We start from the raw sequence: 24,832 nt of genomic DNA on the forward strand, positions 1-24,832 counted from the left end.
GAAAGAGTTGACTTTGTTTTATTCAGACAGTTGGCAACAAATGCCAACATGTCAAGCGAACTCTACTCATTGCTTGGTTGGGCTGCTCAAACAGCAGTGCAGTGATTTCTGGTAGATCACCCTATGGCTTCCTAATAGTCTCTCCACTTTACACTGGGAACTACACTTGGGACCCTTCAGTTCCATAATATGAAACGGTTAAATAAAAGTATTATCAATGTTTTATGTCAACGCTTCTCATTTGTGGTACATTGTGGTTGAGATATTTTCATGTTCTGCCAGAACCAGGTGGGAGTACATTTACGGTCAGAGGAATAAAGCCTGAGAGACACTGTCAACCCTTTTAGGGAATGTTTTTTACAAGATTTATTTTAAACATAATAGATATGTTTCCATGGAGTCTCTAGACAAACACAGTCTTCAGCCAGAAACCATTGAGTCACATAGATTGGCCTAAATTACTGTTCAAATGCCAGATGTTACTGCAATTAGTATCTAAAGTCCCAAAACAACTTCTTCCATATGTCTAAAATACACTATTTACCCAGGAAAATCTGCCTTTTTGTAGATTCTTTTTTTCTAGTATAAAATGGTCTCATGATATTCAGTTCTGACTTTGTCCAGTCAAAATCAAAGTGGACTGATAGACATTTGTCAAACTTAATGATCTCACATTGAGTGATAGCAGGGATGAATGATCTTCTGCTTACAGTTATAGATGCAGTCAAATAAGGTATGAATTTAATTTTGATATGAACCTAATTTAATAATAATAATAAAAAAAGAATAAACAAGAAATGCCTGTATACAATTCAGGGAGGAAACAGGAAACACAAGAAACTACAAAATAAAACACTTCAAAATAAAAGACACATATACGGTACTGTATCTATCACTTAATGTTGTTTAGATCATAAAGCACTGAAATTATACCATTCAAAAGTTTGGGTTCAGTAATTTTATTTTATTTTCCTTATTTTCTTTTATTCAACAAGGACTCATTAAATTGATCAAAAGTGGCAGTAAAGAGATTTAAAATGTTACGAAAGATGTATCATATCTTATTATTGATAATAATAAAAAATGTTTCTTGAGCACCAAATCGGGGTAATATCTAAATTCAGCTTTGCAATCACAGGAATAAGTGACATTTAAAAAAATATATTAATATAGAAAACAGTTATTTTAAATTGTAATAATATTTCACAATATTACTGTTTTTTTATCCAAAAAAATAAATAAAAATACAGCCTTAGTGAGCATAATTCTTTCATGAACATTTAAAAATCTTAACGACCCTAAACTTTAGAATTACAGTGAATATAAAGCCTATATATCTTCAAACGTTTTTTTTTTCTTTTTTTCTTTTTTTTTTTCAGACAAGGTTTTTGCTCTTGAAAACCAAAGTTTGTCTTGACTGCTTGTCTAGTCCTTCCCTTCTCCTTCCTGTTCGCCACTTATTCTTTTTCTCTTCCTCACTCCTCACCTTCACGTGAAAATTGTTTTACATTCACTCACAGAATTCCGGTTTCTCCATACTAATCTCGCAGAACGTCACTTCACCTCATCCAGCTCATGTTGGGCTGACGGAGCTTTGACAACGTGCTGGATTCCACATAAACACGATGCTCCACTGAACCAGTTCCTGTTTGCCGGGACACTCTATGGTGAACGGGCGGCCAACCCTGGTGATGGCGAGACATGTTATCCTCAGGGAACTCAGTGACTCAGCGTTGCTGTACAGGTAGACATGAGTGTGTGTTTGTTGACGGTGTGTGAATGGTGACGGTTGTTCGATCACTCAGCAGTGTCTGCAACCTTGTTGACCCCCAGACCACTAATGTAGCCTTTCACAGGGTCGCTCAGGTCATCAATAAACACCCAGTTCAATTAATCAACAATTGTAATTAAAACAGAGAAATAATGGTTTGATGTTTTGAAGCTCAATAAGACTTATGCTACTTTTAAGAGTATGCACTGAAAATAGGCTAAATTACTATTATTTAACAAATGACGTAGGCTGAAAAAAAAAAATATATATATTTCCAGTACCCAAATTTTTCCATTCAATACCATCATTATAGCATGGTACCATCACAGTACCATGTCTTGAGTACGATTTTTTAACGAGGGAATACTAAAAATCTCAAGATTATTTCTTTCAACAAAAACAACAACAACAACAATAACAGAGAAATAGTTATAAGAACTATATTGAACAATGATAAACTTTTTCTATTACTAAAACATGAAGGAACAAAAACTTTTAAAAGAAGGGGTATATATTCCATGCAATATCCCAGCAAACAGCTGTTCTGCTTACTCTGTTCCTGTCCAGACTGTGGGACGGGGGTCTGCTAGTCTCACAGATCCTATCGACATGTAGTCTGCTCAATATTGCAGCTTATTCTGCACCACCAAGTCAAAGAGTCTAACAAACATGTAAAATTGACCAAGCACAGTCCTGTTATTTATTTACTGTTTCGGGGTGGGTGTATCTAAATTCATATAAATGAATATTCAAAAACACAGTTGCGTATACACTTGCATTCTTACAAAATGTCTGTCCATCCGAAAGCACACATTACATCACATTATTTCATGATTATTTTGCTTATACATATTTTCATGCCTCAAACTAAATATCTTTTTGATACTACTGTTTTTTGATGGACTGTTGCATTTTTTCTCATGCTCTGCTGGTAAGACTGTATCTGGTTAGTGCAAACTAAGAGGCCATTTAGGCCGACACAACACAGTTTTCAACTAAAAACGTAATACTTTTTATGTTCATTTATACGACAACAGCTTTTGGGGGTCTGAAAATGCAAACTTTTGAAAATATACCATTATCGTCTCTGTGTAAACCATAAAAACGTGAATTTGTGAAAAAACAAATGCCGTCAAATGAAAAACAATGACAAACAAACGTTATGTGCAGTGTGTGTTCTGTTTATAGGCGCTTATAGTGTTTCTATATAAAGTGACATCGCCAACTACTGGCCTGGCATGAATATTACATCGCTTTTAGTCGTTTTCGCTGGTCCATGTGAACGAGGTTTTGACTTTGACAACGGTGTGGCCTGTTTTTGAAAAATGCAAAGGGAAAACTTTTCCATTTTTAGTACATTGTTGTCGTGTAAATGTATCCTAAAGTCATGATCACACTATCATCTTTACACACCGAAAATGCTGGGACCAGGGGTGAGGGTTCATGTAAATGATTGTCTATTTCCATTGTAAGGTGATTGCACGACTTAAAATTTTAGCCAGCACACCTTGGTGAATACTAAACAGTATCTGGAAAATGGCAGGATAGGGTGGGATTTACACACACACACGCGCGCACACACACACACACACACACACACAGCCACAGCAGGTAAAGGGTGAGAGAAGTAATGAAACAGCTGCCTCTACAAGACCCCAAGAGGTGCTGTTTGCTAAGGTGTCTGACGGGTTTCTATTTTCCATCTCATGTGACCACTAAAATGTCTGAATGACACTGTGTACACTAGTAGTACTACAGTAGTTTTGTTCTCTACTAAACCCGGTGCAGTGAAATATACTTTGGATTTGCATAGAAATGCAATATCTCTTAATCACACTGTCTTAAAACCGGAAATGCTACTTATAACAGGTGGGATGTAGACCAAAAATGGGCCACATACAGCAGGTATTATCTAAATGTAAATTATAAAATATTTAACTATATAATTGTGCATAGTTAGGTAGAAAAATGAATAGGCTTATCTTCCAAAAGGGAGGAGAAAACATTTCCCTTATCTTTTTTTCGTTGACGTCAAACGCTGCGCATTCATATAAAAGTTTATCATCTGTATTTAGATTCAACTGTCTCTAGAACCTAGTAAAATTAGGCACATGGAATGGTTGCTTAACATATGTGAAAAACAAGGTTTCTATGTGTGTTTTATGAGATGAATTACTGGCTGACAACAACACGAAGCAGCAAAATTCAAGAAACACTTAGAAAATGAACAATACTTTTGCATATAGTTTGGCATGGCTGCATGGCAATATGAATACATTTTATAATTGATCTTAAAGACATTTACTAAACCAGATTTGAACCACTGTCTGACAATACAATAAAAATGCACAATAGGCTACATATATATTTTCCAAAAGTATTTACAAAGCATTTACAATTCTGAGTGAATATTTCTTACCAGCCAAATTTTAGAAGAAAAAAAAAAAACACTGCTTGTTTTAATACAATTTTGTGTGTGTGATGTATTAAGCACTAAACCATACTAAGGGAATGTTTACATGACAATGATGTACTAAAAATGGAAACGTTTTTCCTTTGCATTTTTCTAGTACAGGCGACACAATTGTCAAAATGATCCTTGTTCACACGGATCCACGCAAACGACTAAAAACGCTGTATTATTCATGCCAGGCCATAGTTGGCGAGGTCACTGTGAAGAAACACTACGCAGCTATAGACTGAACACGTAATACGCATACACATGACGTTGTGGTTATGAAATGCATTAACATAGTTAATAAAGGGGATGGAGAACTGACTTCATTATGTACATCCACTATCACTGTGAACTCTGGATTAAAAGTCATTGCAAAAATGACTTAGAAAAGTTAGAGAGTAAAGAGAAAAGCATAATTTGTCTGTAAATGCCAGTTGGTTTGATTTCTATTTATTTTATGCAATAGCTTTCAGTTGTACGTGTGGTTCATGTGTCTAAATACTTTTCAGGGACACTGTATTGTTATATATAGACAGTAGTAATTAACGATATCTAAATATAATCATGTTCAGGGGCGTAACAATCATTTTACATTTTAGAAAAGTCTAAGTTTGTCCCCTCACATTTTAGATTCATGTATTCAAGTCCCCCCCACACATTTTTTCAAATAGTTCTTTACACGCCCTCATTTTAATTTGTAATATACAACTTAAATTTCATCATATCTTCTGGATGAAAAGTAAGTATCATAGGCGGTGAAAAACTACTCGCCAGAAAATTCTTTGTTAGTTAACACCGTCTACTCTTGCTATCCTTCCTGATGACTGTGGTCTCTTTATTTGGCAACATCCAGGTCATTTTGCCCAGACCAGGCCACATTTTCATGCCCATGCGATGTTGATTTAGTGTGTGATGATGATAGTATGACCCGACCATCCACTGGTACTGATAGCATTCACTGTTCTCCAAATGTACACACACACACACAGGTTGGGGTGAAAGAAACATGCCTAAAATGGGCAAGGCTCTCCGTGTTTTCTCTCCTAGCCAAAAGCAAAAATGTCCTGAGTCATCACATCCAACCAAAGGCAAGTTAATAAACACACTGCTAATAATCTTTTCTGCTAATGTTTTTTTTTTTTTTTGCTCTATCATATCTTCTAGTTGAAGCTGTATTAGTGCTTGTCATCTACTGTTTTAGTCAAGTTAATTGTTATGCCCAATCACAAAAACGTATTAAAGGGATAGTTCACTTTGAAATTAATTTGTGGTATGTTTTAGCTTACCTCAAGGGCATCCAAGATGTAGGTGTCTTTGTTTCCGCAGTAGTTTCAATTTTGATATTTTTAGGTCAAACCATTCTTGTCTGTCAGTCATATAATGCAGATCTATGGTCACCACCTCAAAGAGCATGCACAGAGAAGTCCAAATTAAACATGATTTAATGACTCGTAAATGTAAGTACACATTGATGGCCTAAGACACGAAACGAGCGGTTTGTGTGAGAAAACGAACAGTATTTATATCGTTTTTACCTCTTGTAACCACAGCCACGTCCAAGTGATCTGAGGGCGCGGGCGCCTCGGTCTGCGCAAGCGCCGGAAGTGATCTCTCGCGCGTGTACGTCACTCATTGTTTACACGGAGATTTCGGAAGTGTTACCTTTCACTGTGAAGATCTAAACATATTTAGATACCGTAATTCCTCAAATAAAGACCGGTATTCAAATAAACGCCGGGCCTCTGATAGTGGCCGGGGGCGTGGTCAACGCGGACAAATAAAGGCCGGTCTCAAATTAAGGCCGGGGAAAAAATAGTGTGAATAGGTACACTTTAAATGAGTGTACACTCAAAGACGGACGCGCTCAGCGCTTGTCATATATCACAACTATTCAGTGTTTTTAACCACATGTTTATTTTAGGTTTCAGACATTTAAATAGATATGATTTATAGCAAAACAATAAATTTATAGTTTGTAAAATACACAATGGTGTCTATGGAAGCAGCAATAACAATCCATTCAAATATATTTGGCGACGTGTTTTATTCATATCAGATACACAGTGTAAGTAACTATAAAGTTTACTCTATTCTTCTCCCAGTTCACCGGCCACTTACTTTCATGTATTTCGGGAGAAACTGAAGAATTCACGCGCTGTAACGTAACAAATCCAACAGACAGGAATCTCTGAACTGCGGTGCCCATCTCACGTTACAGATCAAGATCATTTATAAAGGGTTTTAAACGACAAAACAAACTCACTTACACGGATTTGAGAGTCAGAATAGAAGAGAGTTGATGACATGGTAAGCAAGTTTGTTAATATTTAGAAATAAAAGCGCTACATCTGTCATACAGCGCTATTTTGGCTGTGGTGAACACGTGCCAAGCATGACGCGTCACCATGGAAACTTGGCTGGCGGGCGGGCGGGGATCGCGAATTAGAAATAAAGGCCTGCCTCTAATAAAAGCCTGCTTCAAATAAAAGCCGGCTACCATCTGCAGTTCAGGTAAATAAAGGCCCCGGCCTTTATTTGAGGAATTACGGTATACAGGAAATCGCAATGAAAGACGATTTCGATATATCAACAGACAACGTTGAATTTTTTTCGCAACCGTGCGAGAGATCACTTCCGGCGCTTTCCAGCGCTTGCGCAGACCGAAGCGCCCACGCCCTCAGATCACTTGGACGTGGCTGTGGTTACAAGAGGTAAAAACGATATAAATACTGTTCGTTTTCTCACACAAACCGCTCGTTTCGTGTCTTAGGCCATCAATGTGTACTTACATTTACGAGTCATTAAATCATGTTTAATTTGGACTTCTCTGTGCATGCTCTTTGAGGTGGTGACCATAGACCTGCATTATATGACTGACAGACAAGAACGGTTTGACCTAAAAATATCAACAAAACAAAAAAAACTACTGCGGAAACAAAGACACCTACATCTTGGATGCCCTTGAGGTAAGCTAAAACATACCACAAATTAATTTCAAAGTGAACTATCCCTTTAAGCATACATGTTGCAAATTAAATCATATAACGGCTGCCAAAAATGTATTTAAATCCTTAAAGGTTACATTCAGAAAGATTATGATTACTCAGAAATCTTACCTCATTTACTTGAAATGAATTTGTCTATTAGATTCAGTGAGCCAAACCAAAAGAGCCGAGGAGATTGTTTACAGCTGAGAAAGCTCAGATTTTCATCATTTATCTTCAGGACAATTGGCTTCAGATGTCATTAACTGTAGGTGACGTAACCCAACAGCTGTACATTTGTGTTGTTGACGCCCTAGTATTTCGGCTTCCAGACTATATCTACAGATGAGAGAACCAGGGCTGTGTTTCCCAGAAGTTAGCATAAGTTGATCATAGAGTCCATTGGTGGCAATTGTTCTACGATAAACTTATAGGCTTACGATGCTTATGGGAAACGCAGCGCTGCTTGTTTAAAGCTTGATCCTAAAAACGTCTGTGTGTTTATCTGGAGAACAAAATTAAAAGCATAATAAATATTGGACCAAACACAAGAGCACTGAAGACTTCAGTGCACAAGAAACACTTGCTCCCTGAAGTTGACTTTGTTTACAGCACATTTTCTCTGATAAACAGCCAGTCTTCATACAAGCCTAATTTGAAAATAAGCAAATATTAACTTACAGACCACACAGAATATTTGAAAGTATAAGGTTTAGACATCCGAATCTCTTCAAGCCAAAAACAAGAAACAATCTGGACCAAACACATGCTCGGCTGTGATTTATCTAACCGAGAAAACAAGTACTTACAGCACACCAACTTAAGGACAGTCTCCCTGCATAAATCTGCTTTCTCAAAGGTTCAACGGCTCTCTCTGAAAGTCTTTAAAGTCACAGGTCACACACAGCTATAATCATTGTGTTAACAGCCCAGAACTTTTAACTCTTGGCTAACCAGAACCCAAACATGATAACATCGTTGGCCTTATCCACTTTATTTTTAACATAAGAGCGGGCCCAAACTTGAATGTGTGAGGCTTCTGGTGTCATTTGCTTCCTGTTGTTTTACCTTTCCAAAAACAGTCTGTTATGCTGCTTGATATAACTGGCATTTCATATTATTTTACTTTATTATAATAATAATAAACTGGTTTGTAGCACAAATACTTTTACCATATACTGCACTTATTTCTCTAGTTATTTACATGTAGTGACTAATGAATCAGAAGTCTTGCCCATTCAAAGAAAATAACAAATAATAAAAAGGCACTGTAGAAGGTTTAAAGCAGAAATGTGAAGCTCAAAATCATGTTGCTTTTAACATTCGACGAAGAATCATTGGGGGAAAAAAATGTGAAAATAAATCATTTTCTTTATTTTAATGCAATTCCTCTCTCCATATAGTTCCACTGTAAGTCCATTACTCTAAACACAATATTTTTTTAAACAAGAGACAATACATTTTTTCCACAAAAGTTGAATTGCACCTGGGACGTTCTCTATGCAATATATATATATATTTTTAAATTAAACCAAAACATTTGCAAGTCATGTCATAATAAAAGAATTCCTGAAAAATGAAGCAGTCCCAGTATATGATCAGAATTGATTTGATCAGAATTATCAGAATTTTTTTATTGTGAAATAACTTTACTGAGTGGGTCAAACCTTAAAAAAAAATCATTGTGGCAATAGTTGAAAATACCAGACGGTTTGTGCCCTGTTTACAGCTGGTATTAAGATGTGTTTTGGTCAATCACAAGTAGAGGAGGGAGACACATTCCCGTTTACACCTGGTGTTTTACAGAGGTGTGAAGTCCAGGGGTCAGAAAGTAAAAGTCCTGCCATATGTTTATTCCAGCCAGCTGATTTCACTAATTAGGTATATTTCCTGGCTGGAAAAAACTGTGCTAATTAGCAAATCCAGGTGATTGGAACAAAATACTGAGGAGGACTTTTACTTTCTTTTCAGTAGGCGAGAGTAGGCGTATTTTGTGGCTGTTCGAACACATTCGACCACATGAACGTTTACAGCAAAACTATTTATACCCCATTTACATCTGTATTTAGCGTCGTCCACTTGTGATCCGATCGACCAAATCACATCTTAATACCAGGTGTAAACAGGGCCTTTGACGGTACTGAATGAGTACTATATACATAGATGGTACTCCATGTTATATGTCCAAAAAACGGGATGTTGCCACGGTACATGTCCAAGAATTGTATTACAATAAAAACCATGATGCAGTTTTTCTTACTAAACCTAGAGTCAAATACTCTTGCTCCCTGGTGCCAGGCTAGTTTTTGTAGAATGTCAAATGTGCATTCCAGTGCCATTTTCCCATTATCCTCTTAAAGGTCACATTGAGTCCAGTGAATGCCTTGGAATTGCGAAGGTATAGGCTTTTGTTGCAGAGCATATTTGTATTGAGCGATAGAATCTTATGAGAGCCACCGGCATGTTGAAAACAAAGCTTGACTCAAGACAAAGTATTTAACATGGGCCTGTTTGTTGGGTTCAGGATCTCACTATAGATTCATAACAGTATTTTTGGGAATTGAAACGGCACACTCGCACATACACTTCCAAAACGAAGCCAGTCATTAACCACACCCTGGACTCTCCTTCTAACACAGGAACTCCAGAAGGACAAAAAAAAAAGGGTAAATGCAAACAGCAGTCAGCATGCTGGCTTTTGTTGGACTCTAACGGTGGAGTGAAACTTTCTCTCGATTGGAGCCGAGTCGTTTCTGTTCTCCTCCAAATGACTCAGAATGTCTGTCACAGGACTGTCTGTCGGAGGCGTAGACCCGGTGCTAATTAAGGTATTTCCCAGCAACCAGCACTCCTGTTTTGGGAGGGAATTACTGCAGGGGCTTGTTTGGCATTTTGCATGAGTTTATTGCCAGAAATGTTCCATATGTGGGTGCTCAATGCTATTTTACAGGCAATATCTTCATAAAACTGTTCAAAAATGTGTGCAGTGTTTTACACTGTAAAAAATGATCGTGATTTTAACGGTAAAAGACTGTAAAAATGCTACAGTGAAAAACTGTTAATTGGTTAACAGAAAGTTTCCTTACTATATATGGCAAATAACTGTGATAGATCTAACGGTACATTTAATGTAATTTTACTGTAAAATACCGTTAAATTTACAGTTTTTGAAAGTGAAAAAGAACAACTCATTGTATAATTTACAGTGAAAACCCGTAAATTGACATTCCCACAATTCCCTGCGTGACACTTCACATTTGATGTATTTTTGTTGAAATAACTGTTTCTTAGCTTTCTTAGTTCTTTTCTTATCAGTACATTAGAGTTTTATGTTACATTTAATGTTGTTAAATTAATGTTTATTGCATTTTTAAAATTTCATATGTTACCATGATGCTATTTAGTGTTTGTGCGAATGACACTGTGCAGCTTCTTTATATAAGTATTAACTTTCTTGCAGAAGAGCTGCCTGTGATGAGCTTTGTTTTATCATGTGACTTTCATCACTGCTGTGATGATTGTTGTTTGTCAGTGTATTACAATGGTACAAAACATATATTAATACAAAAATAGGTTGGTAAATTAACATTATATCAGATAATGAAATAAGATTTATTACTGTAAATTTTAAGTTAAGTCTGTAAAACCAATAACGTCTGTACCATATTTTTGACGGTAAAGTTCTGGCAACCACAGCTGCCAGTATTTTACCGTAAAAATGGCATTTTATTTTTTACAGTGTTAACTCACTCGTGATAAATGTTGTAGAAACAATAAGGTTGCATGTGTTAATATTAAATATTGTAGTATTTGTTCCTGGCTTGCTCGGGCTTTTGTGCAAAATGTTAATTTTTCTTGTGTACATTTTTTTGTGCATTTTCCAATCGTTTACCATCTTTTTGTTTAACTAATGAAATCTTTATGGAAGCCATTGGTGCAATGCAAGAAATGTGAGAAAAAATAAGAAATTTAATGTTTAAAATAACTGTAACACAGCACAATATATGTATTTCAGTGACTCTTTATGTAAATACCATTACGTGGTGACAAATGTCTGTCTTTATGCAGCCTGTTCTCACGTAAATGCGTCTCTATAGCACGCATTGTGTATTATCGTGCAATTTATACGCGAAAATGAGTTTTTACGTGCATATGATACGCAGTTTTCGCGTGCATTTGATACGCAGTTCATTTGCGTGTAATACACACCACTAATTCTACCCAAACGTATAATACACACGCACCCCACACCACTACTAAACCTACCCTAACCAACCCATGCGTATCCTATGCACGTAAAAACTCATTTTCGCGACTCAAATGTGATGAAAGGTAATGGTTTATGATCACTCATAATATAGAGCCCACAGGTGCTGTGATGTGTGTATCACTCCCGCTCTCTAAGGGATAGTAAGTCTTACATAACCTAATAAGCAGACTAAGTGCAAACAAGTCTGGTTTTGTTAGACGAGAGCCAAGAGAGAAAATAAATACTTTCCGTCTCTCTGTGGTTTTTTAAAGCGTACAGTATGTGTGCGTCCAGTGAGTGATGGTCAAACCTCAGACTGCGACAACATTGGGTAATACTGTAAACTGGCAGGACAAGGCCTACCAAATAAGCCTGCAGTTTAATGTGGTTACGTGAGGTACAGTTTGTTTCCCCGCCTAACAAAGAGCCGGAGAGGAGACACGGCCCATGAGCCTCAAGCGGGAAGTGCCACGAGACTTCCAGAAGGTCTGACATCATCGCGGTTCTGTGCAGTAAAATTACCCAGCAGAACATTTAACCATTGAACGTACAGTCTCTTTTGTGCCTATTTTTCCTCCTCCAAAACGTTCAAAACGTCTGAGACAAAGTCAATGCAAAATTCCACTTGTTCATTCGGACACTTGTTTTTAAGGGAATATCATTTGCATGGTGGTACATTTACAAAAATGTCTTTGTATACCAAAACAGAGTCTGCAGACTAAACATCATATGAAGTCATGTTCATGTAATGCATTGATTCAACAGCTTGCCACCAATATTTTTCTAAAGCATATTTCTCCCATGCTAACAAGAGACTGTTACTTAGTAGTTACTTTTTCTGGAAAGTATGTGTAACGTAACGTTTGTGTTACCTTTTCTCATCTTGGCTGGGCTTGCTTTGGTTAAAAAAAAAAAAGTTCTATATTTGGCCACCAAAAGTGAAATGAATAATCCTCATGCTGAAGGAAATGCAAATTCACACCTGTACAGTAGAGGGCGCAGCTCGAAAAAACCCTTCAGCTGTGCTGCTGTTCTGGACTGCAGAAGAATAGGATGCAGAAGGTTCAATACTCTTAAATGTGTTATTTAACTATTGCATGTTTGCGTAATATTCTGAGTTTGCATTTCACTTTTATAATTCATTTTGAGGAATACTGAATCTGTTTTTGTGAGATGAATAAATGTATGCTCACGTTCACTCTAAAACTGCAATAACATCATGTCTTGCGTAACTTATATGAAAAAGTAACACAGATATTTTGTTGTAAATTTAAAAGTAGTGTTACTTTACTAGTTACTTGACAAAAAAGTAATCTGATTATGTAACATACTTGCAATGCTTTACCCCCGACACTGACCGTGGTGAATGGATGTCAAAATATTTCTCCATTCTCAATCATTAAATGTTTTCCATTTTAGATAAAAAATTTAGCGATCTCAAACATCTTTACTGAATGCCAACAATTTGCAGCCTGTTCTCACGTAAATGCGTCTCTATAGCACGCATTGTGTATTATCGTGCAATTTATAGGCCTACGCGAAAATGAGTTTTTACGTGCATATGATACGCAGTTTTCGCGTGCATTTGATACGCAGTTAATTTGCGTGTAATACACACGCACCCCACACCACTAATTCTACCCAAACGTATAATACACACGCACCCCACACCACTAATTCTACCCAAACGTATAATACACACACAGCCCACACCACTACTAAACCTACCCTAACCAACCCATGCGCATCCTATGCACGTAAAAACTCATTTTCGCGCATAAATTACACGATAAACACACTGCGTGCTATAGAGACGCATTTAGTGTGATCGGGTTGCAATTTCAGACAAAAACAACTGAAACATAGATCAACCATGACTGATAACTCCATACAAAATCTGCTGAGCAATGAAAGATAAAGCTCTGAGCTCTACAGGTTTCCTTTCGATCCAGTGTTCTCCTGACTCCGTGATCATGCCTGACAATCGGCAGCTGTATCTTCCAGTCCAGCCATGTTGAAGGACCATCTGTTCAGAGAACAGCCTGTTCCTCGGGGCTTGAGATCGCTGTGGAGATTTATGACTCAAGATGCTGATAAGCAAAACAAAGACCTTTTTAAAAGGGTCTTCTATACTCATTTTCCTGTTACATTAAAAGGTTTGGTTTGAAATGACCTCTCTGACTTTATTCAAAAATTGTCTCAATTGTGTCAATTTATATTCCTAAGGAATTTTACAAGAAACCTCTGAGAGAAATTTGATGCTTAAATGAAACAACTAAGAACCTAAAGTTGAAACTCTCCCCTGGTATTAGTCTATATAGAAGAATTGGTCTATTCTTCATACATAAAGATTTAGATTCAGAGAAAATAGAATGATATCCAGAAATCCTGCACTATTGCTTTCATACAGTTTTTCAGTAGGATGAAACATAATTCCAAAAGATCCCTTATCTCCCTTTAAGGGTGACGCTGACTGTTGGGTTTCACCAGATGTGTGCCAGACTGTTTTGGTGACTGAAAAAAAAAAAAAAAAAAATGCTATAGTCTCAACAGTCTGAAACCGACCTGACTGATAAGAGTTCCTTTTCTGGCAGCAAAAAAAGCCTGTAAAGTATTTCTGATTTGAGATTTAAGTTACTAATATGCATATCCATAAATATAGTTTAACAACATGACATGCAGTTAAAGTTGTTTCCCATAAAAGAGCTCCTCTAGTCATGCAGGAAACATATACTGAGGGAAAGATATTGGAGTTTGGATTTAGAACCGTCTGTCTGACATTAACCTGTACAATCATCAACATTATAATGTGACATTCTAGTAAAAACAAGACAAAACACCAGAATTAAGCTCACTATAGAGAAAAGAATAAACAATATTAATCGTTGCGTTTGTTAGAGATCCCAGATGTTATTTACTGTTAAGCTCTTTTCACAAATGGCTCAACGATGGAAGAACTTGTGTTGTTATTCTCTCTCGCGGACCACTAGTTTGTTTTGCTGCTTTTTGTGTGGGTGAGTGCTTTAAATGTTTCTTCTAAAAAAAAAAAAAAAAAAACTTTCTAAATAAAATATATGAAATGGAACAATTCTGCACTGTAAAATGTTCTTCCTTTTCTGATTTAAGAATATGAATTAATGACTGCATGGAACTGATAAATATACATACCGGTAAGTGAATGCATAGACAGCACAGCATTAACAGATAAAGTGCATGTTTGAATCAGGACATGCCAAGTGATATTTACCAGGGTTATTTGTCATATTGATAAACATATTCTATCTGTGGAAATCCAGCAGCGAATATACATATTTCCCACATTCATACAGTATTTAGGTAAAGTAATTTCATTCATTTCAACATGTCATGTGTCTTTTATCAAACAGTGCCCGTGCAAAGTTAATTCACCCTGCAAAACATATTATTGGCTGTATTACATCCCTGTAAGTTATGCATACAATATATAATCAAAAAGAAATACAGTACAGTATACCATGACACTGTAATGGTATTACCATCATAAGAATAACCATGGTAATCTTTATGGCAATACCATACTTTTGACTTTATTTTCACAAAAACAAGATAAGAAAACTATGTAAACAATGCACAGAAATATGTAAACAATCTATACTCATTAACAAAGCTTGTTAACAGAAACTTCTCTCTCACACAGTAAAACAGCAGGGGTTGCTCAGTTTCTTGTCTGAGAGCAATCTTTTCCCCAACATACCAGACACATTACGATGACCAGGCATGATAGAACGTCCATGCACAGCTTGTGAAAGAGCATTTGCTGCAAAAACAAAGAGAGAAAAAAGACAGACTGAACGGTATTGCATTACAAATTAATATACAAACTAGTTTGAATCTGCAACTGCGGTCTGCCTAACATGTATTTTAACCTTGTTTTATTATTCCATATTCCATGATTTATAATTACGAATATTCTTTTGACAATACGACCCACTTGCAGAAAATTAAAGAATTTTTTTCATTTCAATGATATAATAAAATATATTGTAGCTAACATTTGCATTCCAAATTCAATGAAAGAGAAATGGGCAGAAAAGTAGGCCTATGTATGTGGTCTCTAAACACTTATAATAATAACTATTATCAGCTGTAAACAAACTGGCACGAACAGCTTGTACCAAGACATTTCCTGTAATGTTCCAAAGAGTCATTTTCTCCTCTGGATTTAACTAAATAATAACTGTTCTTGACAATGCATGCCAAGACATCCTCCAAAACACGCACGCACAGACACACACTGTGTTTCCAGCCTTTATCTTGCTCTACACAAGCGATGCTAAAAAGTTTGTGGTTTCCCGTCTAAATTAATGTTCATAAACAGTGGTCTATTACTCATCCTACCCAACAGCATCGTGTTCAAACTGCAGCACGGGGCCTGAAACGTGTTACGAGGGACAACATCACCCGAAGAGAGAATGATTTTATGAGAGTTTCTGTGCAAAGTTGCACCGTAATTTACAGTGTAAACTAATGGATGCTAACGGCAGTACACGTGACTACCCGCTTTGCTCTATCTACCTACTACTTTCTGTTTGTTTGTTTTTATCTTTACTAATTGATTTAATTTAATTTAATTCTCAAGATTTTAAGATGATTCTGTTTAATATGAATACAAAGCATGTAAGAAAAATTAAAAATTAAAAATTCTGTAAAGTGCTTTAAAGGGATAGTTCACTTTGAAATTAATTTTTGATAAGTTTTAGCTTACCTTAAGGGCATCCAAGATGTAGGTGTCTTTGTTTCCGCGGAAGTTTCAATTTTTATATTTTTAGGTCAAACCGTTCTTGTCTGTCAGTCACATAAAGCAGGTCTATGGTCACCACCTCAAAGAGCATGCACAGAGAAGTCCAAATTAAACATGATTTAATGACTCGTAAATGTAAGTACACATTGATGGCCTGTTTGTGTGAGAAAACGAACAGTATTTATATTGTTTTTACCTCTTGTAACCACAGCCACATCCAAGTGATCTAGGGTTGCCAACTGTCCCGATTTAGCCGGGACGTCCCGATTTTTGGGCCTAATTTTTTTGTCCCGATTATTGAGTGCTGCGCTGATCTGACTGATACAACAGCAACACGACACGTAAATTAGTTCAAATCTCCTAGAATCTAGAGCTGCGCATGCGAGACAGAACATAGCCTACTGTATGTGCGTTAGCGCCAAACCGTGTAGCGCGGAGAGAGACGGAGAGAGAGAGAGGGAGAGAGTGAGATACCTTGCCTGCGAGATCCTCAACAATCCCCCCCCCCCCCCCCCAACCCCCCAACCCCCCAACCCCAACCCCACCCCCCACCCCCCCCCCCCCCCCCCCCCCCTTAAAACAAACCACAAATCGCCAAAATATAGTAATATGTCCCGCATTTTTCTTTTCGGAAGTTGCCAACCCTAAAGTGATCTGAGGGCGCGGGCGCTTCGGTCTGTGAAGAGGTAAAAACTATATAAATACTGTTCGTTTTCTCCCACAAACCGCTCGTTTCGTGTCTTAGGCCATCAATGTGTACTTACATTTACGAGTCATTAAATCATGTTTAATTTGGACTTCTCTGTGCATGCTCTTTGAGGTGGTGACCATAGACCTGCTTTATATGACTGACAGACAAGAACGGTTTGACCTAAAAATATCAAAATTGAAACTACTGCGGAAACAAAGACACCTACATCTTGGATGCCCTTGAGGTAAGCTAAAACATATAAAAAATGTATTTCAAAGTGAACTATCCCTTTAAGTAAACCCCTGTCTCCATCTAGTGGTTGTATTCCACAGAAAGACATACTACAATAGATTACCAATGGCCTCTGTTTCAATCATGACCTTTTGACCATTGGACTGCTTCTGTCTAGGATGTCATATAAAATGTCATATCACAATAAAATGAACTTCAGTGCTAATTAATGATGCCCAGCCCAAGGAAAATACTTGTTTATTGTTGATAAGTGATTGCTAGATATTGTTAGCCTGGCATGCCAGACCTACATCAAGATGTTAGAAATAATTTTCACACATATATTTCACATATATTTCACACTGGCTGCGAAATAATTTTCGCTGCCGCTAGGGTGCGTCTAGATTTCTAGGCTAAGATATTGTCTATATTATGTTAAATCGCACAGATATAATAGCTGATGACGTGAGCTGATGACTTGTGGTTATAGTGCACAGTTCGAACTTGACACACAAAACAAAACATCCGAAATATCTAAGAAGCAGATAAAGTATATGAGCTGATTGCACAGTAAAGATTAATCAGTCGATTATTTATTATCACAATGTCCTGATTTATAACAGCTCATTAGACCAGATAAGTTCGATCCTAACATTCTGCTTGAAATGCTGTACCTTTGGATGGGGATAAATGTCTTGGGTTTAAATATTAACACAGTTATCTCTCTTCGTTGAGGTGTTGTCTGGGACTGTGTCTCAATCAGATGGGGATTGCTTTATAAGTCACTGTCAGTCTTTACTAAGTTCACACTGTCAGGTTCAACAAGCTTGGATAACAACCAGAACCATGCAGAGCTCAATGATATCTGTTTGGGTGGTCTTGGCTCTAGTGGCCCAGGACAGGTAAGATTTTGGGGTTTTGCCTTAATGGTCTCCAGAGGTTTAATTAAGACAGAACAAAACATTAAGTCTTGTTTTAAAAAGTTGAGATCATTCTAGCCTCCTAAATAAACTGTTTTGTAAAATAGAAAATCTGACATTGAGAAATGGAATACCCTCTGAATGCAAAGAGATTTGGATAGCCTACATAAGATCTGGCTTTTTTGAGCATTACATCTGATGCATGAAGACAGCTGCTCTTCCTCATTTCAGTCAGTAAAGTATTTTAATTCATTACAGATTGGCTGGTGGACTGGAACACACATCTTATGACTACACAAAGTACCACACCATGGATGAGGTGAGATTATCCTGTACTTGCTGCTGTTGATTCATTGATTGATTGATACATTTATTGACCTAATAAATCTCTCCACACAGATTTCATCCTGGATGAATCAGATCGAAAGGGAAAACCCAGACGTTGTGTCCAACATGATATATGGACAAACTTATGAGAAGAGGAACATTACATTATTAAATGTACTATCTGTGTAGAGCAATAGTCCATTTGCTCTCAACTAAAAAAAAACACAGAGGATGTGTCCAAAATCGTTGATACTTCCCTACTACATCCCATGATGCCACGGGAGAGGTTTTGTGAATGACAGTGAAGCGAAACAACTGTCGCTGGTAGGTCACATGATAATGACAACATGGCGAATGAATGCTACACACACTACACACATTCATAAAACATACTTTTTTTAGCTCTCGCACTGGATTTCAAACACCCTAATCATCATATTTATTAAGCTTAAAACTATACACAACTCGATTCAGATTAATACAATTTTTCTTTGGCAATACTGTGATGCAATGATAATGGTTACACTTTATTTTACAGTGCACTTACCCAAGAAAGTACTGGTAATATAAGGTCACTGTGGATTAAGGTTAGGTTTAGGGGTAGGTTCAGGGTTAGTTTTAACCCAGTTAGTAATTGCTATAATAAGTACATAGTATGTATACACTCACCTAAAGGATTATTAGGAACACCATACTAATACTGTGTTTGACCCCCTTTCGCCTTCAGAACTGCCTTAATTCTACGTGGCATTGATTCAACAAGGTGCTGAAAGCATTCTTTAGAAATGTTGGCCCATATTGATAGGAAAGCATCTTGCAGTTGATGGAGATTTGTGGGATGCACATCCAGGGCACGAAGCTCCCGTTCCACCACATCCCAAAGATGCTCTATTGGGTTGAGATCTGGTGACTGTGGGGGCCATTTTAGTACAGTGAACTCAATGTCATGTTCAAGAAACCAATTTGAAATGATTCGAGCTTTGTGACATGGTGCATTATCCTGCTGGAAGTAGCCATCAGAGGATGGGTACATGGTGGCCATAAAGGGATGGACATGGTCAGAAACAATGCTCAGGTAGGCCGTGGCATTTAAACGATGCCCAATTAAAGTGTGCCAAGAAAACATCCCCCACACCATTACACCACCACCACCAGCCTGCACAGTGGTAACAAGGCATGATGGATCCATGTTCTCATTCTGTTTACGCCAAGTTCTGACTCTACCATCTGAATGTCTCAACAGAAATCGAGACTCATCAGACCAGGCAACATTTTTCCAGTCTTCAACTGTCCAATTTTGGTGAGCTCTTGCAAATTGTAGCCTCTTTTTCCTATTTGTAGTGGAGATGAGTGGTACCCGGTGGGGTCTTCTGCTGTTGTAGCCCATCCGCCTCAAGGTTGTGCGTGTTGTGGCTTCACAAATGCTTTGCTGCATACCTCGGTTGTAACGAGTGGTTATTTCAGTCAAAGTTGCTCTTCTATCAGCTTGAATCAGTCTGCCCATTCTCCTCTGACCTCTAGCATCAACAAGGCATTTTCGCCCACAGGACTGCCGCATACTGGATGTTTTTCCCTTTTCACACCATTCTTTGTAAACCCTAGAAATGGTTGTGCGTGAAAATCCCAGTAACTGAGCAGATTGTGAAATACTCAGACCGGCCCGTCTGGCACCAACAACCATGCCACGCTCAAAATTGCTTAAATCACCTTTCTTTCCCATTCTGACATTCAGTTTGGAGTTCAGGAGATTGTCTTGACCAGGACCACACCCCTAAATGCATTGAAGCAACTGCCATGTGATTGGTTGATTAGATAATTGCATTAATGAGAAATTGAACTGGTGTTCCTAATAATCCTTTAGGTGAGTGTACATGTGGAACAGAACTGTAAAATAAAAGTACCATGATAATAAGGTAGCCCACTCAAAATAATGCCATATTACCATAGTACTTTCGTGTTCATTTGTTTGTATCTGATATGCAGATCGGCTTCAATAGCACCACACCAAAGAAAGCCGTTTGGATGGACTGTGGGATTCATGCCAGAGAATGGATCGCTCCAGCTTTCTGCCAGCATTTTGTTAAAGAGGTTAGACTTTATACAGGGAAGTTATTATGATGTACTTGGTCAAGATGCCATACACCTGTAGTGTTATTCCCAGAAATATCACATCCATTACATTACATGGCAGGCCATTGTCTATAATGTACTGCATCTGTCTGAATGCAATGCCACTGCTGAGTTAAGATGTTTTATTTGGATGCTTATGTTATTTTCCTGTACATGAACTACAAAAAGATTTATAAGGTTCTCACAAATATTGATACTTCCGCTGTATGGATGTCAAGTTCCTATTGTAGTTTGGTCCCCATAATAATGATACTAGAGGAAGAAAGTACACAGCATACTCAGAGCATTCACATGCTAAAATTAAACGATCAGGTAATGGATGGTGCAAAATAAATAGTGAAAAGTGAATGACAGTATTTTGAGTAGACAAAATAATGTTGTTGTTTTTTATCATGATGGTTATGTGGATATGAGAGTTCAATTTGTGTTGATATGTTTCTCCTCCTATAAAGCTTTACATTTAATCTAATAAATAAATATTAATTTAACTGTTTTCTATGTTGAAAAAGATCCTGGGATCCTACAAATCAGATTCGAAGGTAAACACATTGTTGAAAAATCTGGACTTTTACATCACCCCAGTGCTGAACATGGACGGATACATTTATTCCTGGAAGGATAACACAGTGAGTTTCATCCGTTTAAGTACTTCAGTATGACATTTGATGATTATACTTTTAGCAAACATATGGGATGTGTTTTAAAGACTCGACTATGGAGAAAGTCCAGATCACCAGGCACTGGAAACTGCACATGCTTCGGAACTGATCCCAACAGTAACTTTTACGCTAACTGGGGGAGTAAGTAACAGTTTTCTTTTCAATATATATATATATATATATATATATATATATATATATATATATATATATATATATATATATATATATATATATATATATATATATATATATAATATACGTATATAGTATATTTTTAAATTTAGTAATTTTTTGGTTTTGGTATTTTTATTTTTGTACGTTTTTATTAATTTTTGTATTTCTGTTATATTTTTAGTTATTTTAGTACATCAAGTTAAACAATATGAAAAGAAGAGAAGTTGAACTAAAGCTGAATTTTTTTAGAAGTTTTTTTTAAATATATGTTTTATTTCAGGTAACTATAATAAACCACATGAAAGCATGAAATATTCACAAGCTATTTTTTTTGTGCCAAAACAAATTTACAGCACTGATTTTTTTTTTTTTTTAGATCACTGAATGAACTCTTTGGCATCTGAAAAATGTAAATACCAGCAATATGAGAGATAAGGCTAATAAACATGACTTAACAGATGACTTAACAGCACTCAAAATACTAATCCTGTCTTTCCTATTCCCACCCTCTACATGTCATAAATTGCAGGTATGCTTAAGGTGGAAGAGATCAACTTAATGTTGAAATAGTAAACAAATAAACAGTTACTAGGATAACCCCTCATTCTCATTTGCTGTGATTTTGCAAAGTAGCTGTCAAGCATGAATCATGAAATTGCAGTTATCAAGAGCAAAACATGCTACCAATACTATTTTCTTTTACACCTACCCTGATGTACAGTAAGTAGAGTACTGTTAAAAGCATCAGATCATGATCTAGTCCATCTGTCTTCGTTCATATAGTGGTCGGGATCTCCAGGAACTGCTGTTCAGTGAACTATAACGGTCCGACTGCTCTGTCTGAGCCTGAGGCCAAAGCCGTCACTGAGTTTTTGGGAGCAAATCAAAATCAAATGCTCTGTTTTCTCACCATCCACTCGTACGGACAGCTGATCCTTGTCCCCTACGGACACCCCAACATCTCCGCACCCAATTATGATGAACTGGTAAGTAGAAGTGAAAATTAGTTTGGGATAAGTTGAGCCTGAATATACCGTACACTGTTTCGAATGAAATGTGCATGTCTGTCAATGTGTTTGCAGATGGAAGTAGGTCTCGCTGCGGCTAAAGCCATCAAAGCAGTTCATGGGAAGAGCTACAAAGTGGGCACTCCCCCTGATGTGCTGTGTGAGTATGTTTAAAATGGTTTCCAATCATACAACATGAAGACAGTCATTCCAACGACCTTGAAGAAACTGGTTCATTGCACATTATCGTGATCCACGCTCATGGTGGCTGCCATGTTGAAATTGCCTTATCCTAAATACCTGAAAAAGAGTATTTGTTTTACAATGCCATTGGTAAGCAAAACGTCTCACTTAAAGGTGCAATGTGTAAAAATTGAGTATCTATTAACAGAAATGCAATATGACATCCATAAATGTTTTCAGTGGTGTATAAAGAACTTACTTAATAAACCGTAATGTTTTTATTACCTTAGAATGAGACATTATATCTACATAACCGCGGGCACCCCTTCTATGAAGGTCGACATAATGTGACGTCATGTTTACCGTAGCAGAACGCGAACAAACAGCGCTACAGAGCGCGTTTCGTCACGAAGAGAAGCCGCAGAAACCTAGAAGCTAGCCATAAACACCGTGAGTGGTGACTTTTCCCTTGTCAGTGGTGTAAAATATGTAGTAACTTAGTTCTTCTCCCTCGCTGTATTATGGCTTTGCTATGTGGTGTGCTGGTTACGTTCGTGAGACAGCTGATTAGTAGGCTACTCTTGTCATTGACCGTAAAACAGTAACGTTACAAGAGTCACCAACCCGTCGGTCGATCTTGGAAGCATTTTAAGTCGATCGCGAAGAGTTTTCAAAATCAGAGAAAAAAAGCCTATTGTGTGTAGTAAATGGTGTCTATGGATGCGGAGGCGCGCGCGCTGTTACAATCACGTCATTTTTACCGCGCACACCTTTGGGCTCATGCGGACGCGTCGAGTTTAAACAATGCTTTACGCTTTAACCCGCTCAGCCACAGTCACAGCTCATTATAGCCAGCTAAACTTTTACTACCCTGTTAGAAAAAATATGTAGTTGGATAGTTTCATGTGGTTCTTCTCCCTCGCTGTATTATGGGTTTGCTATGTGGGGAGAAATGTGCTGGTTACGTTCGTGAGACAATCAGCTGATTACTATTATTATATTATATATTAACCCTCTGGGGACCAAGAACACACCCGTGCGTTTTGGCAGATTTTTTTCACATAACAGAAAAATAGACTTAAACTACTCCATAATTTCTGGTCATACAGAGTTATGAAACATATTTTAAAAAACTGTTAAATGTCTACTTTTTTATGTGCCCACCTACAATCGAAATAAGATATTGTGCTTTTGTAAAATAAAGAAAATAAACAGGGTGTGAGTTCTGCCTCTCCGTGTCCGTGAACTTTTTTTCTGGAGCACGTCTCTAAACTTAAAAAAACTCAGCTAATACTAATCACCCAGACCTCATCAGTAGACATGATGCCGGGGGATTGCAGAGCTGGTGCAAATCTCAAAATGAATATCCATTATTATACTGTACATTATGATACTGATGTTTAAATTTACTTGTAGCTTTTAAAATATTTGATGTTTGTTTTTAGTGTTTTATTTAAAGATTTACTTATGACATTATAGAATTGTGAAAATAATTATTGTTGCATCGCCCAGGAAAACATAAAGAAAAAAAGTATTTGCAAGATAATCACTTGCGACGATGCTTTAATATTCTTCACAGATCCAAATTCCGGCTCTTCGCGTGATTTTGCCAGACTCATAGGGATCCCATACTCCTTCACCTTTGAGTTACGGGACAAAGGGCAGACCGGCTTCCTTCTACCCGAGGATCAAATCCAGCCCACATGTCAAGAAGCTTACCAGGGTGCAATGTCCATCATCAACTACGTCCATGATAAGAATTTCAAAAGTGCAGCAATTACAGTCACAGCCACACTGTGGACAACACTGATAGCCTTATGGATATCAAGCACTAGTGTGCTTTAGACCACTATTTCTAAATAGATTGTCAAATTTTTTGTCGCATCATGCATTTTTATTTCTCAAAGCTGCTTGTTTTAGGATTTCTTTGATGCTTAAAACAGAACTGTGCAACGAAAAACAACTTGGTTTGATATGTGTAATGTAACAAAATTCAGATATTTTTAAAGGCACACTATGCAAGAATTGTACCTTGATATAACAGCTTCAAAGTCATTTCGGTGGTAAACAAACTCATAGTAGGGCGAATCATCCTGGTAATAAAGCTTGGCGGGGTCGCCGCTGGAAAAACCAGCGATGCAAGTTTGAGAGGAGCGCCCCCGACAAATCTCGTGAGAATCACGACTTGCTTTACGGCAACGACGTCACACACATCAACAACCACATATGAAGCACGAAGACACTTGCGCGCATTTCAGACGTGAT

General features: G+C 37.3%; 1 protein-coding gene across 1 annotated transcript; it reads left to right on the forward strand.

Moving 5' to 3' along the window:
• The first annotated feature begins 17,942 nt into the window (after nt 1-17,942).
• LOC130091013 (carboxypeptidase O-like) lies at nt 17,943-24,571 on the forward strand. Its single transcript, XM_056258685.1, has 9 exons — nt 17,943-18,066; nt 18,343-18,403; nt 18,484-18,585; nt 20,395-20,499; nt 21,051-21,167; nt 21,248-21,341; nt 22,161-22,363; nt 22,460-22,544; nt 24,147-24,571. The coding sequence occupies exons 1-9, from the start codon at nt 18,011-18,013 to the stop codon at nt 24,410-24,412; spliced, it is 1,089 nt and encodes a 362-aa protein (XP_056114660.1). The 5' UTR covers nt 17,943-18,010; the 3' UTR covers nt 24,413-24,571.
• Nucleotides 24,572-24,832: the final 261 nt, after the last annotated feature.

This window comes from Rhinichthys klamathensis, unplaced genomic scaffold (genome assembly GCF_029890125.1).
Source record: "Rhinichthys klamathensis goyatoka isolate OS25496 unplaced genomic scaffold, OSU_Roscu_1.1 h1tg000157l_1, whole genome shotgun sequence".
Classification (NCBI taxonomy): Eukaryota; Metazoa; Chordata; class Actinopteri; order Cypriniformes; family Leuciscidae; genus Rhinichthys; species Rhinichthys klamathensis.

Coding starts and splice junctions, on each gene's coding strand:
- LOC130091013 (XM_056258685.1), top strand. CDS start 18,011: ATGCAGAGCTCAATGATATCTGTTTGGGTGGTCTTGGCTCTAGTGGCC. Junction 18,404..18,483: donor AGTACCACACCATGGATGAG/GTGAGATTATCC, acceptor CTCTCCACACAG/ATTTCATCCTGGATGAATCA. Junction 22,545..24,146: donor CACTCCCCCTGATGTGCTGT/GTGAGTATGTTT, acceptor TATTCTTCACAG/ATCCAAATTCCGGCTCTTCG.